Source organism: Capsicum annuum, unplaced genomic scaffold, assembly GCF_002878395.1.
Source record: "Capsicum annuum cultivar UCD-10X-F1 unplaced genomic scaffold, UCD10Xv1.1 ctg4748, whole genome shotgun sequence".
Taxonomy (NCBI): domain Eukaryota; kingdom Viridiplantae; phylum Streptophyta; class Magnoliopsida; order Solanales; family Solanaceae; genus Capsicum; species Capsicum annuum.
Window position 1 is genome coordinate 2153446 of NW_025855126.1, and position 24680 is coordinate 2178125.

Genomic DNA, 24680 nt, shown 5'->3' on the forward strand with positions numbered 1-24680 from the left:
ATTTTTCAACAATTACGCTTGAATATCCATGTGTTTGACAACACCAAACCAGTAGCAAATACACCACCATAAAAATTTTAGCAATTAATCTTGAATATCCATGTGCCCAACACCACCAAACCAGTAGCAATAACAACAACAATGTAGTATCTTCTTGCTCGATTTTATTTCTCTTCAGAAGCCTTGACTTTTTTCAACAAACCCCAGATTAAACGATTTGCTTGTGAAGGGTATCGTTCTTCATACCAATCAAAGTAATCGTATACACCCAATTTCTATAAAAACAAGAACACAATTACAAAATATTACAAGTCAATAATTAATGAACTAATTAAATAAATAAAATATATTACTTTTGAAATCTTACAAGTAAAAAACCTACGACCTGAATTTTGTTGAGTTCAAGAAGTCTTCAATAGAGCTTTATGACCTCACTTACAATATCAAAAATCTTTCTCATAATTAGTGGAAGATGAGCTCAACATTGTCAAGCTCAGCTGGAAAAAATAAAAAAAATACGTAGAGAAAAATACAAATAATCGAGATGAATTTGGATAGAGAAAAAAACATGAAGAAGAAAAATAAGCTTTGGGAATTTAGGGTTAAACTTTAGGAAGAAGATGAATATATAAGAAATGGGAGAAAAATAATCGTTAAGGGCCAAATCAGCAAAATTAGGGGTTCAACGAGCCTTGGCTGTGTGAATTACACGCGAGCAGCCAACAGGGCAAAAAGTAACAAACTGAGACATTTGATGTCTATTTTATTTTATGTGTTTAAAATGAACACTGTCTACTTGATGCCTATTTTATTTTAGGTGTTTAAATTGAACACTGTCGATAGGTTTCACCTTTTTTATTTTAAGTCACTTTTACTATTTTACATGTAGCGGTAATTTTTTATGTCTAATGAAAGTTGAATTATTATATGCAACAGATTGTCCATCTATTGTAACAGATATTCTACCTGTTCTGACATATAGTTTATCTGTTATAATAGGTTGGTCATCTATTGTATTATATCAATGTTTCTATCTAAGTCTATCTGTTGCAATAGTGGGAAGTCATGTTTGATAATTTCCAACAGATTACCTACCTGTTGCAACATATGTCTAAATCTGTTTGATATTTTTCAACAGATGTGTCGTCTGTTGCAACAAATACATTATATGTTGCAATATTTGAATCTAGTATTCCATTTCAATTAATGAGTTCAAATCTAAGAAAAAAATAAAATTCATAGACAAAATAAAATAAACCGAAGCCTTCATAAATTAGCTGAAATAAATCAACGAATAAATAAAATATAAAAAAATTATTATGGGTACAAATCTCAACAAATACATCAACAATTTAAGTATTGATGGCAATAATTCCTAAGGAGGGGTGAGGTTACTACTTTGATAGACTCAAGCTATAAAAAAGATCTACTTAATATAGATAAGTTGTTTTTCATCCGGTGTTATGGAATTTGGATTTGGTCATCGTGGATCTTTATTGTCGCTTACGTATGGTTTCTGCGCTTTTTGTTCTCAATATTTTAGTAAAAGGAGTAGCATATTGTCAATGTTTTTCTGTAGTAGCTTCCACGTCCACCTGAAAAGCCAGAATTGGTTAATGTTAATCATGGGGATACAATAAAATAGAAAAGGATAACTCATCTGTTCTAGCAAATAAAATAGGTCTTCCTCCTATTTTAAATTATCCCAAATAGATTATATTTCTATTGCAATAGATGAATCAACTGTTGGGATAAATTTCTACATGAGAAAGACCTATATGATAATTTCCAATGGATGAACCATCTGTTCAATATATGACTCATCTGTTATAGCAGATAAGTCATTTGTTGGTACAAATAAAAGCGGTACGAAGAGTTGTTTGCTTTGCTAAAACAGATGAGACATATGTTGCAACAGATACTTTATCTGATGCAACAAGTTAGTCAACTGTTGCAATAGATATATATATCTGTTTGATAATTTTCAGCAGATGTGTCATCTATTGAAATAGATATGTGTCTGTTTGTTAGTTGTAACAGACATATATATTCACCTTCTTCTTCTCGTGATGCTCTCCTTTGGCCATTATACATTACTCAATGCAAAACACGGATAGAGGAGTTGCAATTTTACTTTTTTAGATGCTTGATAATGCCTTGGAAATTACTTTCCTTCTCCTCTTAGCCTTAATCTCTAATAGAATGGATGGATATAAAATCCTCTTCGATAGAACAACACCTCTCTTAGATGTCAATTCCTTTATAGAAGCAGTTAATGCATTAATAGCATTAATGACTACATCGTGTTTCGTCTTGCAGTCTTGACATTTGCATCTAGAATATTTTCTGGGAGAGGCAAAATCTGTATGACCAATATGATCATACTCATAATTGTTTGTTTTAAATATTGTAAAGGGAGCATCCACCAATAGCTCCATCACCACTAAGACCAGCAACAACAACAAGCCTATCCTCCAAAATTATTTTTCTCATAATGGTTATTTCTCCAAACAATTTCATTTTTATTCTGTCAATGACCTTAGGGTCCGATAAAGTTTGCACAGACCGTAAAGTAAGAAAAAATGACATCTTCAGCTCTTGATTGGTCAGAACTAGCAACGGATGCACAATCTAACATAAATCATTACATATATTAGAATAATGATTAGACCATTCAAAAAAATACTCATTAAAAGAAAAACTTAATTATAAGTATACTTACTGCATGTTTTGGAGGGTTAAAGAGATCAAAAAATTTTGCATTTTTATCAGTTTTGGCTGACAACCATCTCAAGATTCTTGGATAGGAAACTTCTTTCTGGTAGTTCACTTGTTGTCTCAAATAACGAATGGCTTCAAATGCCCAAGCCAATAAAATAATGTCAATAAATCAAAACCATTATTGAGTAAAAAAATGAATGATGTCATAATAAAAGAAAGAAACATTTACCATGAATGACCATGGAAAGCCATATAAGTGGACTATCTTTGGCGCTAATGGAGTCAACAAATATTTAACAGCCATTTTGAAGCTTTCATAACTCCAAGGATAGCTGTTAAATGCCTTAAGATCCTCGGAGAGCTTTATTAAACCAACACTTATGTTATTGTTAACGTCTCTCGCACAAAGAATATTACGTACAAACCAAACCAAGCACAATGAATACTTGTGATTCTTTGAAATTATTTTACCTTTCAACGCTTCTATCAAATTTTTATTTTAGAAGCTTGGACCAACAATAGACACCAGGTCATCATGATCGCACGACTTACCTTTGCCTTTTTTGGGTGTGCAAGGTGTTTTTTTGGGTTACAATAGGTATAACATGAGAAGGAGAAGGAGGATAACATTTTAGTCTAGTAACTATGGAAAACTCCTTTCAACTAAAACAAACAGGCATACCACAGTAATTTATCCACACCTCATCCATCTTATCTTTATTTTCATACATAAACCTACGTTTGAGAAGCTCATATACCATTTTCATTTGGAAATGAGCATTGTTATCCTTCGAAAAATCAAGATATTTCCCAAAGCAGCTGTCCCTAAAATAAAAATTTTATTTTTGTTTTCGAAGTATTTTTCTAAAGGTGTCAAAATATTTTCCCATAGTTGACTTAACTACGAAATCACCTGTTAAATTTGTGGCACCATCACACTGCATTCTCATAGGATAACAATCAATGCTGAAGTTTTTTACCAACTCTTCAGGGAAGGGATATTAGCATTTGGATCATCTCTTTTGAAATATTCCTTCTCCCCATTTTTATCATATTCTGCTCCCGATTGAGATAACATTTGTAAAGCAAGCTCATAGAGTGGTAGATGTAGCCTAGCTGCTTCACTTGTTTCTTTACTTGGACTTGATTTGGTTTCTGTTCTTTTGGGAGTCATATTATCTAAAATTAACAGGAACATAAATAAATATAGTATAGTTGATTAATGCATCATTAAAAAAGGGTAACAGTAAATCTAACATACAAAACAGTAAAATAACAGTTGTAATAAATCACACATCTGTTTCACCAAATAACTAACCAATTACAATGGATGAGTAATCTATTGCAACAATACAAAATATATCACTCATCTTTTAAGACAGATGAATGGTCTATTCAACAGATCACATATCTATTATAATATATGAGTCATCGGTTGGGATAGTTAAATAACCTATAGCAACGGATGAGTAATATATTGCGATAATACAAAATATATCACTCATCTATTGAGAAAGAAGAATGGTTTGTGTAATATATCATACATCGGTTGCAACATATGAGTGATTTATTAGAATAGTTAACTAACCTGTAGCAATAACTGAGTAATTTGTTGCCACAATACAAAATATATCACTCATCTATTGGGAAAGATGAATGGTTTGTGCAAAAAGTCACACATCTGTTGCAATATATGAGTGATCTGTTGGAACAGTTATCAATGGTTAGTATTGTTTAGATGTCTTCCAACAGAAGGGTCTTCTATCACGATAGATGAATGATCAGTTGGAAAAATCAAGTCTTGGACATGTCCTGTTGGAAGAGTTTATAGGATTTTATCCAACAGGAGGTTTATATATTGCATCAGATCTTTAATCCGATGTCTCCTCCATTATATCAAATGGTTAATCTGTTGCGTTGAATTTTTAATCTGATGGTTCCTCTATTGCATCCGATAGTAAATTTTTTACATCAAATGGTTAATCTCTTACAACATATGCTTAATCTATTGTGTCAGATGGTTAAACTATTATATCATATGCTAAATCTGTTGTATCAAATTTTTTATCTGATAGTTCCTCTATTGCATCAGATGATTAATCTGTTATATCAGATGGTTAATCTATTGCATCAGATGGCTAATCTGTTGTATCAGAATTTTAATATGATGGTTTCTCTATTGCATCAAATGGTTGATTTGTTGCATCATATGCTAAATCTATTGCATCAGATGGTGAATATGTTGCACCAGATGGATAATCTGTTGGAGAAAAAACAGTAGCACAATTTTGTTCAACAGAACAACAACAATATCACCATTTTTACCAAGAACAAGAACAAATCAACCCAGCAATGGGCGCAACAAATTAAACTTTAAAATCAAACAACAAAAAAGAAGAGAAGAAATAACAGAAATTAGAGTTTTATTCAGACCGCATTTTAAATTAAAGTAACAAATACTAAAATTGTTAACCAATACTATAAGAGAAGTTGTGTCAAGTTTCTCGTTTTCTTCAAAACTAAAAAGGCCATAATTTTTTACCGATGAAAGAAGAAAAGAAACGATGAAGAATTCAAAGCTGTTGTGATCGGAGAGTAAGGCTGTCACATCGATTGACGGTTGAAGTCGAAAAGAAACTCAAATCCCAACTATTTATCATCGAAGGTTAAAGTTGTCGGGGATTGAAAGGAGAAATTTGCAGAACTGTTGATTGAGAGAACCTGTCGAGAAAAAGGAGAGAGACGGTCGATGATTTGGATTGAAAAGGGGTGTGGATTGGGTTGATTTATATTTTTGAAAAGATTAAAAAAATTTAAAAATATTAATCTAGTCCACAATTAACTTAATCAAGTTTTCTAATTATGTTTGACCCTTTGAGTTGGTCAATGTCACCAATCCTTTATTCAAGACTTAAAAGGCACCTTTCATTCAATTTTCTCGTGTAACATGAAGCTTGAGTAGCAACAAAATTCCTAAAAAAGTGGTGTCATACAAGATCTTGTGATAGTTCCTCAGTATTTCACTGTTTCCTCAGTATTTCACTGTTTTTTTTTCACTATAGGTTTGTTCAATAATACTACTTCCTTCATTTTGTTCTTGTCCTTATTTCAATTTACAAAAGTTAATTTGATTTTACTTCAAAGCTAAATTAAAGTGAATTAATTTAATATTTTAAATTTAAATTTAAAAATAAAAAGATAATAAAATAAAATTTTAAATTATTTTTGACAATTTAAATTTTATAAATTATAGCAGTAAATAGCATAATAAAGAAGACATGAAATGTAAAAACTTCTTTTTATATGATTATTTTTATTGATATAGATTTGATTAAAGGTGTGTGTGCATGTGAGGGTGGGGAGAGGGGAGAGGGGGGAGGGAAAGGAAAAGGAGGGGAAGAAGATATTAACAATCTACTTAATATATTTGAATTGTGAATAGTATAACACAAAAACTATGAAACATAATAGAATTCCTAAAAGTGAGGTGTCATACAAGATCTTGTAATAGTTCCCCAGTATTTCAATTTTTCTTACAGTAGTGTTTGTTCAATAATACTATTTTCACCATTTATTTTTACTTGTTTTATTTTAATTTATGAAAGTTAATTTAATTAAAATTCAAAGCTAAATTAAAGTGAATTAATTTAATGTTTTAAATTTATATTTAAAAATAAAAGATAATAGAACAAAACTTTAAATTATTTTTGATAATCTGAAATCTATAAACTATAACAGTAAATAATATAATAAAGAAAATATGAAATGTAATTTTTTTTATATGATTATTTCTACTGATATAATGTTGGTTAAAGGTGTGTGTGCGTGTGGGGTGGGGTGGGGGCATTGGGGGAAGGAGGAGGGATGAGGGAAGGAAATATTAACAATCTACTTAATATATTTAAATTGTGAATATATAGTATAACAAGGAAAATTATGAAATATAAATTATTTTTTTATAATTATATATAAGTTATATTTTCATATAGATTTGATTAGATGAGGGTGGATTGAGGTGGGTGAAGGTAAAAGAGTGGAGTAGAATTTTGTTTGAAAGAAAATTGAGGGTGGATGGGGGTGTGGGTTGGGGTGGAGATCGATGCAGAAGGGTAGATTTTTTTCGTTTCACATTTTATTGAGAAATAATAGGAGAATTAAATTTTTTTAAAAGATAATATGATTGAACACTAGACGTTTGAATATGAAATAATTAAAATTAATACTTTAATATTATCTGTGAATTATACAAATACTTATACTAATATTATTAATCAGATTAAATTAATAAATATGTTTTTAATTAAAATTTTCTGAATAATATTTCTGGAGAGACTGAGTAACATGAAACTTGAGCATTAATAGAATTCCTAAAAGTGAGGTGACATACAAGATCCTGTAATAGTTCCTCGATATTTTAATTTTTTTACAGTAGTGTTTGTTCAATAATACTATTTTATCCATTTATTTTTAGTTGTTTCATTTCAATTTACTAAAGTTAATTTAATTAAACTTTAAATTTAAATTAAAGTGAATTAATTTAATATTTTAAATTTAAATTAAAAATAAAAAGGTAATAGAAAAAAATTAAATTATTTCTAACAATCTAAAATCTATAAGTTGTAGCATTAAATAATATAATAAAGAAAATATAAAATATATATATAAAATATATATATATATATATATATATATATATATATATATATATATATATATATATATGATTATTTTGACTCAAATAGATTTGATTAATAGTGTGTGTGCATGTGGGGTGGGGGGAGATATTAACAATCAACTTAGTATATTTGAGTTGTGAATAGTATCACAAAGAAGACTATAAAATATAAAGATTTTTTTTTTATAATTATATAATAATTTTATTAGAAGTGGAGATTGAGATGAGTGGGGATAGAGTAAAAAAAAATTTGAAAGAAAATTGTGGGTGTTGGGGGTTGGGTGAAGATGTAGAAGGGTAGGATTTTTGCTTTTCGCATTCATTGAGAAATAATATAACTTTTTTCTTTAAGATAATATGATTAAATATTAAATATTTTAATATTATTCGTGTACTATATGAATGCTTATATTAGTATTGTTAACAAAATTAATAATACCTTACTTTGTGGGAATACACTGAAATTATTATTGTTATTGTAACAAAATTAAATTAATAAATATCTTTTTCATTAAAAAATTTTGAATTATATTTCTCGTAGAAACTTGAGTACAAGAATTACTAAAAGTGAGGTCCCATTGAAGAACTTGTAAAAGTTCCCCAGTATTTCAGTTATTTTTTTTACAATAGTGGTTATTTAATGATATTATTTTTTTTGTTTATTTTTGTATCCCATTTTAATCGACGAAAGCTTATTTGATTAAAATTTTAAATTAAATTAAAATAAATTAATTTAATATTTTAATTTTAAATTTAACTATTTAGAAAATTTAAAAATATATTAGAAATTGTAACATTTTTTATATTAATGTAATGAAAAAATACATCTTAAAATATTAATAATATAATTTATTTAATTTAATTTTTGAGAAGCGAAACCTTAAAATTTACTCTCTTTGTTCCACAATAAGTTAATTATTGAATTTTGATACACATATTAAGAAAAAAAAAATAAAGACATAAACTTATTATATTTTTTTTATTTTTATCCTCTTTAAATTTTAAAATCTTTAATAATGATACATCACTCAAAATACACATTTAATAAAGGATAAATTTTTAAAAAATTTCCAACATCTACACCTACATCTAGCTTGAATTGTGAACATCTTACATGTTTTGAACACCAACGGAGGGAGTATTTTATAGTAACAGTAGGAGTGGTTAATCATCAATAGCTCTCATTTTGACGCAGGCGTGGGTATAAATGCAGAGAACCTTTGTATGGAAGCTTTCTTTTTTAGTTCCTTCAAATACTGTGCTTTCTATTATAGTGATACTTATCTATCTTTATTGGTTTCTGGTTGTTTGTTTCTCTTTTAATCTTCCTACAGTCACTGTATACGGCAGTTTCAACATTACCCCAAAAATTCAAAGTTAAAAAACAAATAAAAGCATTGTACTTGGGTCGTTTGGTAAAGTGTACGAACATAATATAAAATATAATATATTAATAATGTTTATATTAATTATGCTTGTGTTGATTATACTTACATTAGTTATGTTTATATTTTTCTTATACAGTGTTTGATTTGATGTATTAAAATAACATGAATTAAATAATTTCTTAAAAAAAAAAATTATAAAAATATCCTTCGTATATATATCATAAAAGATGTGAAATTTTTCTGAAGAATAATAGTGTCTTTAATCATATTAATGCATGTATTGAATTCATTACATTGCTAATATCATAAATTTTAAGATATTAATAATACACACCTTAATATAATATATAACTAATATAATCATTAGTTATACATAGAATGCAAAAATTCATCAAACAAAGTATTAATAATATATATTAATACACATTAAACTAATAGATATATTAATTTTTATTATACTCCGTCAAACTACCCCACTAACATTTCAAAAAAAAATGTACAGACTATACAGTGTAGCAGCAAAAGTATAACACACAGTCTGAAAAAATAAGGTATCTTTCTTCCTTTCTTGCTACTTTTGGGTCTCGTCTTTCTCAGTTTCAGAGCTGAGCTTAGCAAGTTGGGTCTCTAAGTGAGTATGAATGTTGCTGAAATAAATCTCTTTGCTTCTGAACACTTTCTTGAACATTTATTGAACTGGGATTGTGTTTTCTTGGACATTGGTGGCCTTTTCTTTTTCTTTTTTTTTCTTTTTTGTAATTTTGAAGCAAAGCTTGGAATTTATTTCTCCCTTGTGTGGGATTGTGTGTTCTTGGACATTGGTGGCAATTTTCTTGTGATTTAGAAGCAAATTTGGAAACTTTGTTTCTCCGTCTATGTGTATTGAACTGGAATTATGTTTTGTTGGACATTTGTGGGACTCCTTTTTTTGAAATTTGAAGCAAAGCTTGTAACTTTGTTTCTTCCTTGTGTGTATTGAATTGGGACTGTGTTTTGTTGGACATTTGTGGGACTTCGTCTTTTGTAATTCTGAAGCAAAACTTGTAACTTTGTTTCTCCCTTGTGTGTATTGAATTGGGACTGTGTTTTCTTGGACATTGGTGGGACTTTTCTTTGTAAGTTTAAGCAAAGTTTGTAACTTTGTTTCTCCCTTTGTGTGTATTGAACTGGGATTGTGTTTTATTGGACATTAGTGGCACTTTTCTTTGTAGTTTTGAAGCAATTCTTGGAACTTTGTTTCTCCCTTGTGTGTATTGAACTGGGATGCTTTTAGCTACCTCTTTTCCAGCTGTTTGGGAACTGGTAGGTTGACTAGTTTCTCTGTCCTGCTTTTCATTAAGCTTCTTGGAGGAATTCTCCTAATTTTTCTGCTGTATTTACTTTCTTGTTTTGATTTTCTTTTGTTGAACAAAAATTTATGGGAACTGTTTTTCAATCTTTAGGCACAAGACTAAAATCTTGTTCCTTCATTTTCTCAACCTGTATGGATGTGTAATGAAGTGGAGGCGTTTCACCAGCTGAGCCAATCGATCCCTTTCATCTGGACAAGGATCTTTGGAAGTGGCCAATTGTTTGCTTTCTATCTTATGGATTGCTTCCTGCTAATCAAATCCTGAGGCAAGGAAAGGTTTTTTTTTATTTTGTGTAAATTTGATTGAATTCCAAATGGATATGAGCAGCAAGAATGATACTGAGCGACAAAAGAGGAATGAGGATGCTACGAGTTTTGAGACACCAAATATGTCCTTGGACTGGCAATTAAGTGGCAGCAACTTCACAAATGCATCCATGGAGATGATCCCTTATAGCAATTCTTTTGTAGATTCAATTTTTCCCACTATTTCGGATCGGACTACCAATTCGCCACACTTAAGTTTCTACGGTAATAATGCTCAAATTAATCATTGTACTGTGAATCAGCACGAGACTGCAGCAATTGGCTCGGGCCCTTTGAGAGGTGGTGTTGAGACAGTTGATAGAACAGTTGTTATGAGTTGGAATCCACCAAATGTTATGCTGAAAGGGAGCATGTTTGTACCGCCTATTCCTGGAACAATTCCTCAAAGCTTCGCTCAGCTTCCAGCTGATTTGGGTTTCATTGAGAGAGCTGCAAGGTTTTCATGCTTCAGTGGAGGAAATTTCAGCGATATGATGAACCCTTTTAGTGTCCCTGAGTCTACGAAGCCTTGTTATAGGGGACTGGCACCAACGTGGAGAACCAAAGAGGTTTTTGCAAGAAACAGATTAAACTCAACCTCTGCTGTCGACCCTCGGAAGCAGAACATGCGAAGTAAAGTTGGAAGTTCCAAGAATGTTTCTTTACCAAATGAGAACAAGACTAATGAACAAAGCCCTCTCAAGAATGAGAAAAAGAATGAAGTATTTTCTAGGTCTCAGGATGAAAGAAATGAATCAGTTGGACTGTCTGGAAATGAGTCTGATGAAGCTGAATGTAGTGGCCATCAAGAGGAAATGGGAAGTGCCCTGTTGGAGTCCTCTGTGAAGGGCCTTGACTCAAGGAAAAGGAGAAGATATGGTCAGGTAGGACATTGTTAGTATGTTCTCTTGCAAACTCTGTTGCTCCAAATGATTCCTTGCTGAGTGTTATGATATCTGACAGGATACCGAGCTTGATCGAATGAAGGGAGCACAACAGCTTCCAGCTGAACCTGAACGAGAACAAACTAAAACTCAGAAAGGAGACGGAAGGTTAAATTCACCTTCCAGCAAGGATGGTAGAAAAAACAGTAAACAGAGGTCTCAATCTTCAGATCCAACTAAAGAAGAATACATACACGTTCGAGCTCGAAGAGGCCAGGCAACAAACAGCCACAGTCTTGCAGAAAGAGTAAGACTTCATAGTAGAATCTATAAGTTAGGGGATTTTACTAGTTTCGGAAATGATTTGAGCTGTCCTGATTATAGGTAAGGCGAGAGAAAATAAGTGAGAGAATGAAATTTCTGCAGGATCTTGTACCTGGTTGCGACAAGGTTAGTTTTATGGTTATACATATGGCAAACTTCTAATAGCCTTTTGTAGTTCATGTCTTCTGGTGCTTGATTTTTCAGGTGACTGGTAAAGCTGTAATGCTGGACGAGATCATTAATTATGTTCAATCTCTGCAAAGACAGGTTGAGGTATGAAAAAGTAATTTTGTCATGAAAAAGTTTAAGAAATCCTGATGTCTCTTATGTTCTTATGAAGGGCTCTTGTTGTTCTCACAGTTCCTCACAATGAAGCTTTCAACAGTAAACCCATGGCTAGATTTTAATCTTGGGCTCCTTGCAAAAGATGTAAGAACTAGTATAATTTTCCAATGATAAGTACATAAAGCAGAGCTTGGTGCATAAATTCCAGCTAATAACTAATATTGGTATAACATTTGCCTTTTCTTGCAGTCACAAGCAGGTCCTTCATCCTCACTTGCTTTTCCATCCGACAATACGGCCATTACTTATACTTCTTTGCATGGATGGCAATCTGGTCTGCTTCAATCAGGTTTTCCTGGTGATGGAAATTGTATTGATGTGTTTCGTAGATCCATCAATTCCCAATTCGCCTCCATGAGTGATGGTTACTCGGATCCTTCATCTCAGGTAGTATCTGGATAGCTACGCATTCCAAGTTTTAGGTTGCATTGATCTGCAGAGGCAGAGCTAGGATTTTTAGTTTATGGATTCTGAACCACAATTATTTTTTCTTACTAGGTTCTTGATAAACTTTTTACATATTAATGAACTTTTAACACGTATATACGATTTGAGCCAAAGCTACTGGCTCCTGCCGCACCCATAGCCACCATTGTGGCTCCAACCCTGATTGGTCATATTTTTAGGAGAATTCTTGGAATAATGAGTTGTGAACAAACTAAGGTTGCTTCATGTTCTAACCATTCGCACTGTGTATCATATCATCTTCAGGTACCTAACGTATGGGATAATCAGCTGCATAATGTTGTGAAGATGGGATTCAATTCAAGCATGCCCCTCGATTGTCAGGATTTAAGTAAGTGTTTTACATGCTCCTGCATGTTTTTATCTTGCTAAATTAAACATCAGCTATCCTAATAATCACCAAACTCTCTGTATGTATAGGTTCTTTGCCACCCAACCAGATGAAAGCAGAACGTTGAAATGTTTCAAATCATCAACCGGATGCACCTTCTGTTTCTCTAGGGAGTAAGTTGGATAGATCATCTTAGCACTGAGAAAGTTAAAAAGTTTAGGAAGTTATCAGGCAGAGAGCTGATCTCAGTGCCCGACCGAAGGAGTTCTGAGTTCAGTTGTACAGCAAGTCCACAAAAAGTTCCTATTTATCATCATTCTATGTAAGTCCAAGAAGTGAAGATTCATACCACATGATTGAGAAATTCTTCCATGAACAAATGCAAATGAGGGTTCAAGAATTTATGCGTTTGGGGTCTATGTACAAGCCTCTCTACCTGCAAGGTAGGGGTAAGGTCTGTGTACACTCTATCCTTTCCAGACCCAACTTTGTTGAATTACACTGATTATTGTTGTTGATGATGATACTATGTGCAAGGGAGAATGGTCATTCATGTTTTTGTTAATCATTGAGATGAAATGGTTGTATCCTTAATGTACTTGGAAGAAAATTGAAAAAAGTGTGGTTGGGATGGAAGTAAATGAAAGTTTCATTCTTTTCCTTTCATTATCATTCTCTGCATGAATATTTGTGTAGTTCCTTAATCACCGTGTGAATTTGAATTAGTCAGGCTACTGAGTTCCGAATATCAGATGGTTAGAATTTGATTTTGTTATTGCTTTATTTTTCTGTGATGATTGTACAGCAAATTATAAGGTAGAAAGATGCCATGATGATATTTATATCTTTACCTACATTATCACATCAGTCAGTGAATGGGGTCATGGAATTTATAAACAACTGAGTTGATAAGATTCTTTGTACCAGATATCTGATAATCTTACAAGTTTCCAGGGAGAAAAAAGGGTCTTGGTAGGAAAGTGGGAAACGGAAAAGCATTGAAAATCTTCCAATATTGTGTTTCAAATGGAAAGTGGGAAACGGTAAAGCATTGAAAATCTTCCAATATTGTGTTTCAAATGGGGATTCATATATAGGTTTTAAGGATTTAAAAATTCACATTCCTTTATTGTTTTCAGCTAGTATTCTATTAGGGTTCGTTTGGTAGAGTGTATAAGAACAATTCAGAATATAGTGTATTAGTAATACTTGTATTAATAATATTTTTTTTTAGTTATGCTTGTATTAGTTATGCATGTATTATTTCTTATAGATTGTTTGATTTGATGTATAAGAATAAGAAATAATACATATTACATAATTTCTATAAAAGAAAAGTTTGTTTACAAAAATATCCTTCTTTGATTTTGTACACTTTTTTGCAACAAAGTTCTTTTGTTATCTTAAACATAATTAGTATTGTTGAATTAATATATAGAGGTTTAGGATTAATTGTAAGACCTTCGTCTTTGCGCAACAATGTTACGCCGACGGATTAACATAGTCGAAATAAATATAAAATACAGGACGTAAAATTAAGAAATAGTCTCAATTTTTTTAAAATCTTTTTAAAGACCCTCAAAGCAAAGCAAAAATATGTTATAGTCATTTAAATCAATTATTCATTGTAGTAAATTAAAATGATGGGAAAAGAAATTGTGAAATGTTTTGAAAAGAGTCACTATTGCAAATTAAAATGGTGGAAAAAAGAGTCGTGAAATATTTTGAGGGAAAAATTGAGGGATATTAAAGTCATTTAATAAGTTAATGCATATGTTTAAAGTCTTTGTGTTACTAATACATAGAAAATGGAGTGTATTATTAATACACACTTCAATACACAATAGAGTGTATAACTAATGTTTGTATTAGTTATACATAGGCAAAAAGACGTACCAAACAAGGTACTAAAAATACACATTAACTAATGCATGCATTATATTTTACAATACACTCTACCAAACGACCCTAAATGTGTTAGAAGGTATGGATAAATTTGTTACCATATAACCAAGAGGTCATAGATTTAAGCCAAGAAAACAGTCTCTTGCAAAAATATAAAATAAGACTACGCCGGTCATTCCCCTACCCCACGCATAAACAACAGTTTAGTGTACTGAACTGTCTTTTTTATTAGTCTAATAGTCACACTTTATCAATGGATCTAAAGTTGGTAGAAAGCAATGTTCCCATATCCATCAGATCTTTATCACTTCCAAGGTCATAAAAGCTGTACTTTCTGAGTGTTTTATCTATATGTTAGATAGAGTTGTTAACAAAATTATTTTAATGTGATTTGTTGGCATTTGGACACCTCCATGATTTATTTTTTTTAGATATTATTGGTCGTGAATTTATGAGCGGGTTATTTATTGTTTAAAAACTTTTGTATAGACAATTCATATTATCCATATACAGTGTTTCAATCTAAAACATCAATTCTTTCATGTGTTAGCAGTAACAATCTTCAATGAAACTCTGGTCCAAAATATGAAAGAAACAAGTGTTTCCTGTAAGCATAAAACGGATTATATAAACTTAAATAATCTTATACATAAACAATCCTATCCATAATCCTTTGTATTATTTAGGAACGTTGAACTTAATGGTTTTCACATACACATAATAACAGTAATTCAATAAATAATTACCTACCTAAATTCTCCATGGTTTTAGCGGAAGCAAAAGCATAATAGCAGAAGCAGTGAATTGTTTCTCTCTCTTTACCTTACTTTCAGAATAATTGTGATGGAGCTTTTGGAATTGGCTCTGTATCAATGGAATCGCATCATCCATACATAACGAATTGATGTGGTATATTCATATCATAATATATGAATGCATAACGAATTGATGTGGTATATTCATATCATAATATATTCTTCTTTTGACAGAGAGAGGACCCCTTTTATAATGGAAATAGTCAGTTATGTTTTCACTTTCCATCAACGTGATTGGTGGATACAATCATTATCCTACTAGGAGTCAGTAATTGTGGATACAATCCTACTAGGAGTCAGTAATTATTCTACTAGGTAACTTTTCATATAGATTAAGGATTTAACTTATTCAATTATTATTAAACCAATAAATTAATTAATTATGTGGGCCATAGAAATTTACATTCTCCCACTTGGCACATACAATGTTAATTTAATGGTTTAATAGGTACGTCAATCATGTGCACTATTAACATTAAATCCAACATTATTTATCATCGTTAAATAAATCAACTAAAATGAGTCATGGCGGTTATACGTCCCTTTACTTGACATAACTCCTTCCATGTACTACAATATTAGTCTATTACCTAACATAACCTTTCAAATACATAATGGATCCAATGATAATACTTAGAATCCTTTATCTACGTCAGAACCTGTCTTCATTATTCACAATATTATGTATACAAGAGAAAATAGATAACAACAGAAACATATATAATTTGAGCTCAAACTGTCAATTACATAAACATAATAAAGTCTTTACATAAAATCATTCATAGCTATCAATAAGACCCATCCTTTCAACATGTTCAATAAATGTTTTGGGCGGTAATCCTTTCGTCAAAGGATCAACAATCATAAGCTTAGTGCTAATATGTTTAATTGACACTTTATGTTTCTGTACTTCTTCTTTAACCGAAAAGTATTTCAATTCCATATGTTTAGCACCTTTCGAATACTTATCGTTCTTAGAGAAGAAAACTGCGACAGTATTATCACAATAAATTTTCAGTGGCCTGGCTATATTATCGACTAGTCCAAGTCCTGAAATAAAATTCCGCAACCAATTAGCCTGGACTGTGGCCTCAAAGCATGCCACAAACTCAGCTTTCATAGTGGATGTAGCTATAACAGACTGCTTCGCACTCTTCCATGATATTACTCCTCCAGTTAATAGAAACAAATATCCAAATGTGGATTTTCTTGTATCCACACAACCAGCATAATCTGAATTTGAATATCCAACCACATCTAGATGATCAGATCTTCTATAAGTGAGCATATGATCTTTCATTCCTTGTAAGTATCGCAACACTTTCTTTGCAGCCTTCCAGTGATTCATTCAAGGATTACTTTGATATCGACCCAGCATTCTAACAGCAAAACTGATTTCTGGTCTTGTACATGTTTGGGCATACATAAGACTCCCAATTATTGATGCATAAGGAATATCTTTCATTTGCTTTCGTTCCAAGTCATTCTTTGCACATTGATTGAGACTAAACTTATCTCCTTTCTGAATTGAAATGGGACTTGATGAGCATTTTTCCATTCTAAATCTCTCTAATACTTTATTAATATAGGTTTTCTGATACAATCCCAACAATCCTTGTGATCTATCTCAAAATATTTCTATTTCAATCACATAAGATGCCTCACCCATATCTTTCATTTCAAAATTATTAGAGAGATACTTCTTGGTATTATGTAACAAACCAAGATCATTAGTATCCAGCAAGATGTCATCAACATACAAGACTAACAGCAAGATGTCATCAACATACAAGACTAACATAATAAACTTACTCCTACTGACCTTTAGATATATACACTGATCAACAGTGTTTTCTTTAAATCTAAAGGTGACAATCGTTTCATTAAACTTAAGATACCATTGTCGGAAAGCTTGTTTAAGTTCATATATTGACTTCTTAAGTTTACACACCATGCGTTCCTTTCCTTTAATAGAAACCCCCTCAAGTTGATTCATATAAACTTCTTCCTCTAAATTTCCATTCAGAAAGGTTGTTTTCACATCCATTTGATGTAGCTCTAAGTCATAATGAGATACCAAGGCCTTTATAATTCTGAGTGAATCTTTTCTAGAGACAGGTGAAAATGTCTCTTTATAGTCAATGCCATCTTTTTGAGTGAAACCTTTGGCAACAAGTCTGGCCTTGTGACGTTTGATGTTGCCATTTGAGTCGCGTTTGGTCTTAAAGACCCATTTACACCTAACTCTTTTGCAACCTTCGGGTAATTCAATAAGGTCCTAAACTTCATTTTGTTCCATAGATTTTAACTCATCTTTCATAGCATTTATCCATTTATTAGAAATATTACTTTCAATGGCTTGTGAAAATGAAAATGGATCATCATCAATTCCTAAGTCAGTTTCTAACTCATGTAGATATACCAAATAATCATCAGAAATAGCAAATTTTCTTTGTCTTTAAGATCTTCTTGATGCTACTTCTTGTGGTTCATCTACTACAGGCTCATCAATTATGGCTTTATTAGTAGGAGTATTAATTTATTGTTCCTGTTGATTACTTTGTTGTGCAACAGCTTCAGGAACAACAAATTTAAAAGAAGTACAGGGTAGAGAAATTTTTATCCTAACTTCTTTAATTTCCACATTACGTGGTTCTTCACTCCCACTAAATTCATCATTCTCAATGAATCTAGTGTTTCCAGTTTCAACTATTCTCGTACAATGATTAGGACAGTAAAATCCATACCCCTTTGATTTTTCTGGATAACCAATGAAAAAACCACTGATTGTTCTTGAATCCAGTTTCTTTTCTTGTGGATTATAAACGCTAACTTCTGTCGGGCAACCCCAAACATGCAGGTGCCTCAAACTAGGTTTCCTACCAGTCCATAGTTCAAAAAATATCTTTGGGACTGCTTTACTGGGAACCCTATTTAGCAAGTAAACGGCAGTCCTTAAAGCATACATCCATAAAGAAGGACGTAAAGATGAATTACTTAACATACTCCTAACTATATTCATTAATGTACGATTACGCCTTTATGCCACACCATTTTATTGTGGTGTGCCAGGCATTATGTATTGAGCACATATGCCCACGTTTTTTGAGGAATTTAGCAAATGGACCTAGGTGTTGTCCACTTTTATCATATCTTTCATAATATTCACCACCTCTATCAGACCTGATTATTTTCACCTTTCTATCTAATTGTCTTTCAACCTCAGTAATAAATACCTCTAAGGCATTAATCGCTTGAGATTTTTCATGCAACAATAGATATATCTATAATGTGAAAAGTCATCAATAAAAGTGATAAAATATTTTTCTTTATTGAAAGATGTGATATCAAAAGGACCACATATATCAGTGTGTATAATTTTAAGGAGCTGTGTGCTTCTTGTGGCTCCTTTCTTTGTGTGTTTTGTTTGTTTTCCTTTAATACAATCAACACAAATATTAAGGTCAGTAAAATCTAAATCTGAAAGAATTTCATTCTTAATTAATCTTTTCAGCCTTTTTTTAGATATGTGACCTAAATGTTTATGCCACAAGTAAGCAGATTGTTCATTCACAAAAATTCGTTTGGTTCCAACATTATGAGGCAGAGTTAAGAGTGTTTCAACAAACAGATTATCAAGATTCAATTTGTATAAATTATCACAAAGAGTACCAGTACCAATGAGATAATTATTCTTAATCAAACTAAAACATCCATTACCAAAATTAAAGGAATATCCAGTCTTATACAACTTAGACAATGAAACTAAATTTCTCGAAAGAGAAGGAACATAATAAGTTTCAACTAAATCTAAGTGACGCCCAGTATCGAGAATCAGACGATAAGTCCCGATAACTTTAACTGGAGCCTTCACTCTATTCCCCATGTAAACAAATTTTTCATTCTTGTTTATGGTTTGGATTGTAAGAAATCCCTGCATAGTATTAGAAACATGAACAGTACAACCAGAGTCAATCCACCAAGCATTATAAGGAATTTCAGTTAAATTTGATTCGAGACATGTAAAAGCACAAGGCTTACCTTTCTTCTCAAACCATGCCTTACGTTTCAGGCAATCTTTCTGAAAGTGTCCAAATTTTTCACAGAAATGACACTTTCCATTCTTGTTTTCTTTCTTACGTACTTGAGATGAGGACTGATTAACACTAAGTTGTTTCTGTTGTCCCTTACCATGCTTCTTTCCTTTTTTTCAACTCCTTGATGATTTACATAATTAATGAAGTGGGTTCCTTGATTTTTTAGCCTCGTTTCCTCTTGAACCAACATACCGTGCAATTCATGCACGTTCCATTTATCTTTCATGGTGTTGTAGTTCATTTGGAAAGGACCATACTTAGAAGGTAATGAGTTGATGATAAACTACACAAGGAAATTTTGTTCCACTTCCATTCCCAATGACTTTAGTCTTGCTGCTATATTTATCATTTCAATGACATGCTCATGCATAGTACGTGAACCATCAAACTTCATGGTGGTCAAAGTAACCATTAGTGTCCCAGCAAGAGACTTATCAGCAGTTTGAGAAGACTCTTCCGCAAGTTTCAGAAATTCTTTTGCATTTTCAGTTTTGGAAAGAGTAGTCTTAATATTACCCGCAATATTCATTCGTATGAACACTAAGCCTAATCTGTTAGACTGATCCCAGTGCTTATAATGAGACTTTTCTTCATTACTGCCAGCTTCAGTAATAGCAGTTGGCTTTTCAGAGTAAATTGCAACATCAAGATCTAAAACCCCAGGATGAAATTTGATCTGTTCACACCAATCTGAAAAGTTGAATCCATTAAAAGTCGTAACAGAGGCGGAGCGTGAATGAAGGGCAAGTGCTGTAAAACATGCTCATTTGTTAATGCTTTGAGTTATGAATTTCAACACACTATCAAATTCAGAAATGACTTACTTAAATGTATATTGATGTTCTTCTTTGGGCGAAACATCAAAATACAACTTTAAACATAATGATGCTTAAAATGAATTTAACACAAATCGATAATATTTAATGCATCAATTAATAATATTTATTATCTTTGGATAAATAAATAAAACTAACGATACATCAAAATTATCTCTTTAATATTTATTGGTCATACGAACAAACAATCAACCTTTGGGTGATCCACAAATGTCTTATGACCAAAATTTAATTTACCCATAATTATTAGATCAATTATAAGCAGCAAGATTAATGGGTAATTAATTTAAACTTTAACCTTTATTTTGGAATTAATTTCATAAAGATTCGACCACTTTGGTGATTAACGAATCTTACATATATGATTCCAAGTTATATTAAGAAATAATTAATTTTATTATTGCATACTACAACGTTCTAACAACAAAGATTAAACCCATGTTATTTTAAATAGAATCAATTATAATAATATAAATATTTCAAATTTCGTTATTCAATAATTGTGAAGTTTCTAACAAACATAATTAAATTCACAAGATCTGGAGAAACATTAATTTTAATGGAAAATCACTTGTTCCGAAAATCAGGCTCTGATACCACATGTAAGCATAAAACAAATTTATAAACTTAAACAATCTTATACATAAACAATCTTATCCATAATCCTTTGTATTATTCAAGAACGTTGAACTTAATGATTTTCATATACACATAATAACAGTAATTCAATAAAGAATTACTTACCTGAATTCTCCATGGTTTTAGCGGAAGCAAAAGCGTAATAGCAGAAGTACTGAATTGTTTCTCTCTCTTTACCTTACTTTTAGAATAATTGTGATGGAACTTATTCTTCTTTTAGCAGAAAGAGGACCCCTTTTATAATGAGAATAGTCAGTTATATTTTCACGTTCCATCAATGTGATTGGTGGATACAATCATTATCCTACTAGGAGTCAGTAATTGTGGATACAATCCTACTAGGAGTCAGTAATTATCCGGTAACTTTTCATATAGATTAAGGATTTAACTTATTCAATTATTATTAAACCAATAAATAAGTTAATTATCTAAGCCATAGAAATTTACATTTCCATCATTCTATCGCCCAATCATTTCCATTCCCACTGAATTGGAAAATGGGGTGACTATGAAGAGGGCATATCACTGGATCATCAGATTTATTTTTCTTTTATGGAGGATAACTATTTGCTGTACGGTCTACCCTGAACCAATTATTCCAAATTCGCATTGTGTAGGCCATATTAAAAGAGAAAGTGCTTCTTATGAAGAGTGTTCTATTGTCAAACTCAAACTTTAAATCTCCTATTAAGGAATGAAGGAATTTCATCCCTTCGTCTTATCTATAGGTGATTAATTAGTGGATGCATGGTTTCATTACGTACAGTTAATAACCAAAAAAAAAAATACAAAAAGTAAAAAATAAAAAAGCAAAGGACATAACAATAGTGTGAATATCGAGAGGGCGTACCATCAAATTCGTCTTTTCGAATTATCTATTTGCGATCAAATTGAGTCAACTATCCTAAATTCACTTGATATAGCGCTCCTTATTAAGAATTTTCTATTCTCAAACTCAATTCGATACACCTCTAATTAAGAAAGAAGAAATCTCATTCATCCACCATACCTCTTTGGTACTCGTCAGTGGCAGAGTTAGGATATTCATGAAGGGGTCCATAAGTGAACATACGAATTAATCGAAGAGGGTTCAACATATAATATATATATATATACATAAAAATAATTTTAACCATACATATATGACATAATTTTTCGTCGAAGGAGAATCGAATGAACCCCTCGACAAACGGTAGATCCGCCACTGATAGTCGTGGATGATTTCATAATGGTAGAGCTAATAACCAAGTAAGAATGCAAAAAGTAAAGCAATGAAATAAAAGACGCAACCTTTTTTTTTTTCTAAAAATATGCTACTTCTGTGTGTTACAGAAACTCATCCTCCCAGAAAATACTTCATATTCTGGAGTTAATCGAGACCCACTCCCAAAACTCCCCCCCCCAACCAACCAAAAAAACAAAAAAGAACTAACGAGGAAGTCAATTTTCTTAAAATCTATATCTATATCTATATTTATATTGTATATTCTATATCTATAATCTATAATTTACAATCTATAATGTATAATCTATATCTATAATATATTAAAATTGTGAAGGGCCTTGAATTTTTTTTTTGAACTTTTTGCCGTTTATTAAAAGACTCCATTTTAAATAAAATCATCTTTTATGATCATTTTTTTATTATTATAATAATATTAAATATCGACTGTATTAACCCAAATTTTTTTTTTCCTCACATAAATAGGATTCTTTTTTTACCATCTAACAAAGCTAACCATATTCAAAAATTTTAGTAATATAAATCACCAAGGACATTAATTTTCAGAAGAGTTCATAATATAAGAATTAGTCCGAAGTCGAAATAATAATTCTTCCCTTAGTAGCTAATTAGTTAAAAGAACTAGGTCAGAGTTTAATATTTACTATTTAAATTTTAAAATTATCTGAAATAAATAATTTATTAATTAGTTAAAAATCATAATATATATGATAAAAATAAAACATATATGATAAAAATAAAATTTCACATGATAAAAAAAAGAAAAAAGAAAGCAAGTAGGTTAATTAGACAAGGAAAAATCTATGAAAAAGAATATTGATTTCGTAGGAGTGTTTAGTTTCGTGAGTTTACCAACGAAATAAATTATGGACAAAAAACTTATTTTGCCATAGTAGGAAAAAAAGTTTTTAGAGGGAAAAGCTTCTAATATTTAGGAATGAGTTAATACATAATAAAAATGACCCGAAACTTGACATCAAATTATAATTTTGACCTTAAATTTTGAGAGTGCACAAATATGACCTTTAACTATTCAAAACTGCACAAATATGACCTCCAATCCTATGTGTCAAAACGCGTGTTCAACACGCAAAATTGGGCGCGTCCAACTTAAAATCTAAAGGCATAATACATAAATATGACCTTAAACTTTGACAGTGCATAAATATGACATTTAATTATTCAAAACTGCACAAATATGACCTTTAAATGACTTTTCACTATTATTTTTTAAAATTATTTTTGGCTCAAAGATGAAAATGGCATCTAATTTCTTTTGTCATTGAGGAAAAAGAGCAATATTGAAGATTTATTAATTAGGTGGATCGGCCTCATACGAAAAAAATCGCGTGGGTATGTATATATATTATAAAGCAGAGGTCCAATTTAAGTTATATAATATATCTAAATATAATTTATTTAAATATTAAATTAAAGATGAAACTATACTAATAATAAAAAAGTTATAGTTTTAATAAAACGTTATTAAATTAACGTTATTAAGGATAGTAGTAGTAGTATATTAAATTAACATTATTATAATGTTACTAAATTAACGTTATTAAAATATTATTAAATTAATGTAGGGGCGGACCTACGTGGTTGCCATGGGGTTCACCCAAACTCCCTCGGTAAAGAAATTACGTTATATATAAGGTAGAAAATCTATATTTATGTACGTATATTAATGTTGAACCACATGAAATAAGGCACTTAGATATCCCAGTGGTGTTATTTGCTCTTTTTGGGTGCTTCCTTCAGCCTACTGTGCGGGTTCGATTTTTTAATTAAAAAAAAAGTTAGGTGTTGAAGCTATAGAAATAAAAATAATAATAATAATAATCATAATCATAATAATAATAATAATAATAATAATAATAATAATATTAAAAATGACGCCTTTTTAACACAAAAAATAAAACTTTGACAATGCACAAATATGATCTTTAACTATTCAAAACTGCACAAATATGACCTTCTACCAAGTCAGCCCTTTTCACGATGTGGCACCGTATGATTGGATTACCTTTCCACGTAGGTGCGAGTGAAACTCACGCATGGGGTTGCAAAATCGGAGGTCATTTTGTTCAGCTTTTGAATAGTTAAAGGTCTTATTTGTGCACTATCAAAGTTTAAGATCAAAGTTATAATTTGGTGTCAAGTTTAAGGTTATTTTTATGTATTATCCTTGTCCCACTTTTTGTAATGTCCTAATGTTGTCACATTTTCAATTTTTTTTCTAGTTTATAAATCCTTCCATTTTTACAAGAATACTTGATTACTTTCTCTAAATATTACTTTTTCTTCATTTCTTTTTAGGATTTTTGCAACATGTAAAATTTTGTATCTAGAATT

At 31.0% G+C, this 24680-nt stretch overlaps 2 protein-coding genes across 6 annotated transcripts; one reads left to right on the forward strand and one right to left on the reverse strand.

Moving 5' to 3' along the window:
• Positions 1-9250: 9250 nt before the first annotated feature.
• LOC107876634 (transcription factor bHLH49) lies at positions 9251-13456 on the forward strand. 5 transcript variants are annotated; one of them, XM_047403734.1, is made up of 10 exons: positions 9360-9415; positions 9996-10086; positions 10227-11325; positions 11405-11632; positions 11710-11775; positions 11854-11922; positions 12010-12078; positions 12184-12381; positions 12706-12790; positions 12880-13456. In XM_047403734.1, the coding sequence occupies exons 3-10, from the start codon at positions 10450-10452 to the stop codon at positions 12915-12917; spliced, it is 1629 nt and encodes a 542-aa protein (XP_047259690.1). In that variant the 5' UTR covers positions 9360-9415; positions 9996-10086; positions 10227-10449; the 3' UTR covers positions 12918-13456. The 5 variants fall into 5 exon arrangements, with proteins under 5 accessions (XP_016579001.1, XP_016578995.1, XP_047259691.1 ...); XM_016723515.2 differs by lacking the exons at positions 9360-9415; positions 9996-10086 and adding an exon at positions 9251-9335; XM_016723509.2 differs by lacking the exon at positions 9996-10086 and having other exon boundaries at positions 9281-9415.
• Positions 13457-19890: 6434 nt separating this feature from the next.
• LOC124892452 lies at positions 19891-21200 on the reverse strand. The gene is made up of 2 exons (XM_047403737.1): positions 21188-21200; positions 19891-20357 (listed from the first exon to the last, which is right to left on the reverse strand). The coding sequence occupies exons 1-2, from the start codon at positions 21198-21200 to the stop codon at positions 19891-19893; spliced, it is 480 nt and encodes a 159-aa protein (XP_047259693.1).
• Positions 21201-24680: the final 3480 nt, after the last annotated feature.